At 28.4% G+C, this 6792-nt stretch overlaps 1 protein-coding gene across 1 annotated transcript in view; it reads left to right on the top strand.

Moving 5' to 3' along the window:
* Positions 1-6792, top strand: part of MFS9 (major facilitator superfamily transporter 9) — a 59207-nt gene that overhangs the window by 36612 nt on the left and 15803 nt on the right. The window contains exon 2 of the mRNA XM_067051742.1: positions 2915-3083. Coding sequence (XP_066907843.1) covers positions 2915-3083 — 169 coding nt within the window. The remainder of the gene's footprint in view (positions 1-2914; positions 3084-6792) is intronic.

Below are 6792 nucleotides of genomic sequence, written 5' to 3'. Positions count from 1 at the left end.
GCCGAATTGGCCGAAACGTTGGACGTGTGAATGAAATAAATGTTTTGAGACTATAATTTGGAAAGTGTTTTTGAATTATTTAGTATGAAATGTATATTTTGATGAATTGAGATAGAATTTGTTGTGGTGAGGGGCATGATAACTGAAAATACCCATTCATCTAAACGTGATTTTTATTTATTTATTAAATATATAAACTTTTATTCACCCCGTAAATATAATTCAAGTTATAGCATAGACCGAAACATAGATTGTGTTAAAACAGATTTAGTGGAATTGGGTTTGGAGGGGCATCACTGGAAGGATGTATGCGGGGAGCGTTTGGTGGTATCGGCATCGAACCTTCGGGATCGGTAGGCCTTTATTATTTATTTATTTATTATTTATAAACTTTTATTAATAAAATTGAATTGTAAATCATATACTATTAAATTTGCAGCATCGATAGATGTGTATCATAATGCTAGTTCTGATCTTTTTTTAATTCTAGTGAGTGATTTAGAAATATAATATTGTAAATTATTAATTTATTTTTATGTTAAAACAATATTAACTTTCAGTTGAGCATAATAATAATTCTTATTAAGAAATTGTTATACGAATAAAGTACTACAGCTTAAATATCTGGAGATACAGTTCGTTTTTCGGAAATATGGAGACAAAATTTCAATGTCAGCATATGAAGATTTAATGACTGGCTAAATATGTAGATCTGATCCAAAAGACTGATATTGTCAAAGGCTTCGGCCAAGTTCTATCAAGAAATATGGCCTAATGACTTGATATTAATTTTTAATTTGATGTAATTTTTATTCTAATTATTTATTAATGCATTAAGTAATAATCAGAATGTTGATCAACATTCTGATTATTTATTAATGCATTAATTATTTACTAACACAGCCGTAGATAATTAATGAATATAGAAACTTCATCCGCTGTATTCAGAGACTCATAGTTCTTACATTGCGTAATCTAATTGTTAAGAACGATTGAATCAATCTTTTGATTAATTGCATTGATGCCCTAAATAATTAAGGATAAGACGACAATGGATTGACTTGCAAAACCCAAACTCAATTAACAGCGTTACGCTCAAAGACTTTTAAATATCTGATAATAAAAGCTTATCTAGAGAGTATGGATTAATTTTTGTTAATTTATTCTCCCATTTTCGCTTCGTACATTGAACGTCATAAAGTTGTCTTTAATACTACGAAATAGGGTATTCACGAAAATTCAGGACTAGAAATAAATTTCAATTTACTTTTTTTTTCGCTATATTATATATATTCGAGTGTATTAACTTATCATATATTATATATTCGGAATCACATTTCTTCTTAGTCAGAATAATATATTTTAAATCGTAAGCTAAGTCTCCCTACTCAGAAGAAAAAGAAAATTGTGTTGACGAAGTCCGTGGAGGTCTAGAACCTGGTCACCTTGACCTAACAGTGTTACGGAGAAATCGCGAATTACAACACGTTTGACCATTAATGCATACTTTTAAAGGCTGACCACGTTGCCTCGGTAAAGGTAAAATGTCAAAACTTGTTTAATAATCATTTTATATAAAAGTTGAAGTAGATGTATTAATTATTCCAAAAACTCCTGCATTACCACTAAATTATTCTAAGAGATGCAAAACGAAAAAAAATGTAATTATATCAACTGTATAAAATTCTTTTGTTCACAAAAGGAGAAAAACGTGAAATAATTCTTGAGTTTGAAAACAAATAACTGGAAATAGCAGTAATGTAGAATAATAATATTCGGTTAGAAAACAAAAGATATTTTAAAAATAAATATGCAGTGACGAAAAACGCAAAAATAGACCAACTTTATAAACGAACTTGAGATGAGTCCCTTCTTAAGTATGGTTTTAATCACCCACTCTCTTCCTCCCCTATCTTATTTCTTTCCCTCTCCTTACATCTTTCAACTTATTTTTGCTTTGCTAGTTCCATGAAATACTATAAAAATAAACTTAAATTAACATAACTTTTATATTTTTATTAACCTCCTTTATTACTGAATTATTTTAATACATACATACATATGACAAGGAAATGATATTTGTATAACTGTGAAATATCGCCTTGAGGCATTATGAAGATAATTTACTATAAGATATAAGCACAATTTCTAGTTTTTATTTATTTATTTTTTTCATACCCTCTTTATTAATTTAAACAAATTAACCCGAAGGCATTTTAAGGAATTAAGAATTGTCCTCTTCGGGCGGTGGTACCACTTTAGTGCATAACATTTTTATAATTTTATATTATAATATTTTTTTTAATCAAGCATGCTGACTACAAGCCTTACACTTCTTTTCGAGATAGCATTTAGCGAGAACACCTTAAATAAAGTATGGATAAATTATTTTATAAAGATTTTTTTTGTTAATGTAATCGGCATTGGCATCAGGATAGTACCATTCTTACAAAAATAAAATTAAAATATGAATTATTACAACAAAATATTTAAGATTGAATTCCGCAGACGTATGTTCCAAGTTACAGAAACTAAATAATGTAACATTTTAATGTCTAGAACTGTTTGGTGGAACTATCCAATTAGATTCTTCAAAAATATGTCCGCCTAAGGTTCTGTCAAGAAGAGAACTCCTACTATAAAAATATTAGGCAACCATGGAAAAACTAATATGTAAGTCCCAAGCACCACCGGGGAGTGGTAAGCTCTTTATCATCGTATTTTTCAAACAGTTTTACATCAGAATACATTGAAATAAATGAGTTTACAATTACGTCAGGATTAAATTGCAATCTTAAAACACTTGAAACTGTAGATGAATGTAATTTTTCATTAGTAAAGAAATTTAAGATGTATTATAAGATGACCCATCGTGTTATTATAAATCTTCAATAAGATTTTACTTTACTTCCAGGGGAGAGCAGCCAGGTTGGAAGTTCTGGACGCAGAGGAGGTACGTCGTCACCCTCTTGGCTTTTCTGGGCTTCTTCAATGTCTACTCCCTTAGGGTCAACCTCAGCGTTGGCATTGTGGCCATGACCTCACCGCAGAAGATAGTAACAGAAAATGGGACGCAATATTCGGTAATTTTCCAATAATACAATCTTATATATTATAATTAATTTGATGATTCTATAGGGGTATTCATGACCTTTAGTTTAACATGTTAAAGCGTGTTAAATGGTAAATGGTAAAACTCATGTTAAATGGAAAAAACTTGCCTTCTTTGGCCGTGGTAAAACGAAATAACATGTAACATGGCTGAGAGTCAGTTACTTGGTCTGTTAAATGGAGATAGAGTGACATTTTGTAGCTATTTAAATTAACTTTTACCTGACATGTAACAAGTAACATATATGTTTGTTAGAAAATTTTTCAAATTACTGAAAATAAGTGATTTTATTCTTAAAAAATACATAAGGTTTGAAGATAGGAGGATAACGGGTTCATTAATACAATAAATACTAAAAAAGTGGGTTACTGACATAATAACAACTTTTATTAGATATCATTTTTCTTAGAACATAATAATTTTATTCAAAGATGCACAATAAAATATTGAAAATTAGTAACAAGCTAAACTCAAAAACTTTCAATACAGTTGTCAATTAGCTCATCTTCATTCTCTTCCTCACAAGTTTGAAGATCAATAAGACACTCATAAGCTAAACTTTCACACAAATTCCGTTTTTCACTCACTCTAGGCATGTTGTAATAAATTGCTTAAATCAAAACTGAAACTTAAATCAAATTTGAAGTAAACAATAACATGAGGCTCTGGAAGGAAAGGTTAAAAACATTAAGGCTTATCAAAAAAATTGCTTAGAAAATCCGCTAGGGGCTCTTATGCATTTAACGTTTAACATGACTTCAAATAGGGCTGCTCACAATCCTATAGTTATAACATTTTACATGGTAAAAAATTTTACATTTAATACATCATGAATACCCCTTATAACGTACTAATTTCTATAGTAATTCTTTTATTTTCCATTAGTGGTCCCTTGAAAAAGTTCTACACATTTTATTTATTTGTTATTATTTCTCTTTCTTTACCGGATGCCATAAATATTTTATGATAACTTGTTAGGGAAGTAAAATCTGTATTATTGATATATTCAGACTGGTGTAGAATAATTTAAAGAAAAGATAAGTCAGCAAGTGAGTATTGCAATTTTACATGTGTCTAGTATTACATATTATATTAGTATTATAATATATAGCAATATAAATGAAGTGGAATGTGATGACTAAGAACCAATTTATTTAATTATCTTATCAAATTAATGCCAAAAACTGGACGATCTTAGGCCTACCTAAATCACCCTTTTATGGGTGATTCTCAAGAGAATGGTGAATTTTGTGAAACTAGTAAAAATTGAAATTCGTGAAGCTGGCACCACTGTCAAGCGAAAAACACCATACTTAACCATATATTAGAAATCAGTAACGAGACATTTCGCTATTGTTTAATTTCTATTAAAACATTCGCCATACTCGAGAATACAGATAAATTTTTAATTTTTCTGCTTTAGAAAAAAGTACTAGAATTTAAAGCTAAAACAAAATCCTTATCACACTTCTGAAAATTTAAGACTTCCTTTATATTTTATTTTCACCGATAAGAGCGAGTTGTAGACAAGGAATAGAAATATAATACGGTCAAACGAGAATTACCATGAATCTGAATATTTTTTTATTAACTTTTAAACTCTAAAAAATAATGAATAAACATATTTTCTTATCATATTTTGACGTGTGACTAAGAAAAATAAATTCAGAAACATTAGAAGAATTCAAACCCTTTAAATCTATTCTAACGTTATAATAGGAGAGAAAAATGTTTCATTTAACAATAAGTAATGATGTCTAAATATTTACCATAACACACAACATACTTATAAATACAAGAAAATATATAAAATGGTATAAACGAAATACAATGATTCAAACAATGCCGTGTTCCTTAATTTTTTTTGGAACAAATATATTAAATTTTTATTTTTTAAAAATTTATTTATAGTATATATTTTTAAATACCAATAAACAAATTTTAAAAAAACAAAACATTATTTGTTCCTTTTTAATTTATTTTGTTACTAATACTATACGTTTTATCCTCCCTTTTCGCATATATCATGTTCCTCTTCTTCAGTGATCTATCACAAATATTAAATTTATTACACAAGTTTTATTTAAATTGATGGACTCATGCAATATTAATAATTTCAGTAAACACACTTACGAAAATAAATTAATAAGACAACGTTATAAATATGAAAACGTAGAAATAAAATAACAATATTTATAATATAATAGTTGACGATAAGTAAATAGGATGAAACTAACAAATAAGTTGGAAAAAAAAAAATTACAAGGTTTAAAAGTAGTTAAAAAAAAAAAAAAACTACGAACCTGAGGACACAAATAACATAGTTACAAAACTTAGTCGACTAATTAAACAAATTGAACAATTAAACAAATATTGTAAACAAATTACTTTGAATGATAATGAACGGTTAAAAATTTTAAGTATGAATAAAGGGGGAGGGGGAGAAACTGTTATAACCAAACTATTGTAGAAAATTTGGAGATCTTTTCCTCCTCTTCTATCTTTTTTACTGGAGAGTTTGCCTCCTAAAGAACTTTTTTTAAGGATCATTCGGGTGAAAATGGGTACAAATTCCTTAGGCCATAATCTCCCTACAAATGAAACTAATTCGGCTAGTTTTAGAAAATTTTAAAAATATTTTCAGTCAGTTCACAAAATGTATTATATAAAAATGAATATTTGTGTGTTCGTAATTTATGCACTTTCATACCGTTCATCCAATTTTGATGGAGCTTTTTGCTAAATGTTCAGGATTTTGCGGGGAAGAATATTGGCTGTCCCATTATTTTCGCTAAAAAAAAATTATTAAAAAATTTAATCATGATTGGCGTGTAGCTCAAAAAGTATACATTTTTTCATGGTTATTTAAAACCAATCGATTTGTCTCTTTCTGAAGAGTAAGAAAAAAATATTAATGATTCGATTAAATGATTTTTTATTCAATAAAAATTAAAAAAAAAAAAAAAAATAATGAGCATTTCAGTAGTTCAAGTAGGTTAACGTAAATTTTTAGGGAAAAAAATTTTTTTATAGTGAAGTTAGCTGTTACTATTAATGTTATTATAGTTGCCTTGATTTCACTTCATCTATTTATTAATATCAAAGCTTCAATAGTATTCAATCAATGTATATGGGCCATCCTCCAATTTCATGATTCTGATTTCATTTCGCAAATATTGCGTTTTCTAATGATTCTTTTCCATGAGTTGCTCCTAAGTAGGTTGCTAATTTTCCAAAAAATGCTACAAAAACAAGGATGCCATAGAAATATTGGCAATTCCCACGTAGACATTATGATCTTATTGGGACTTAGATTGTTGTATGTTTTGGTAGAATGGCCCTTATACATTCTCAAATATAGCAATATCGAAACATCGTCTGGTCTTCTAGTAATGTAGATAAAAAAAAAACTTTACCTCTCTCTATTCTACGAAGGAGTTACAGTGGAGCCCCAAACGATAAGATTCATAAAATATTTAAAATCAAAAATCGAAGGAGGGTAGGGGTGAGAAGAAATGTTATAATTATTTAAATATTTTAAATTAAGGAACAGCAACAAAAGTCAGTAGTTGGTTTACAAGAGGAATCTGAGCCCCGTACCTGTAAACAGTATGTTTTATTTTTTATGAATCAGTATTTAATTTTCATTGTTATATATATATTCTTTTGGCCCTATAGGC

Source organism: Halyomorpha halys, unplaced genomic scaffold (genome assembly GCF_000696795.3).
Source record: "Halyomorpha halys isolate HHAL.00 unplaced genomic scaffold, Hhal_1.1 Scaffold425.1, whole genome shotgun sequence".
In the NCBI taxonomy this organism is placed as follows: Eukaryota; Metazoa; Arthropoda; class Insecta; order Hemiptera; family Pentatomidae; genus Halyomorpha; species Halyomorpha halys.
Note: the sequence above shows the minus strand (reverse complement) of the source record. Positions and strands in the feature narration are given on the sequence as shown.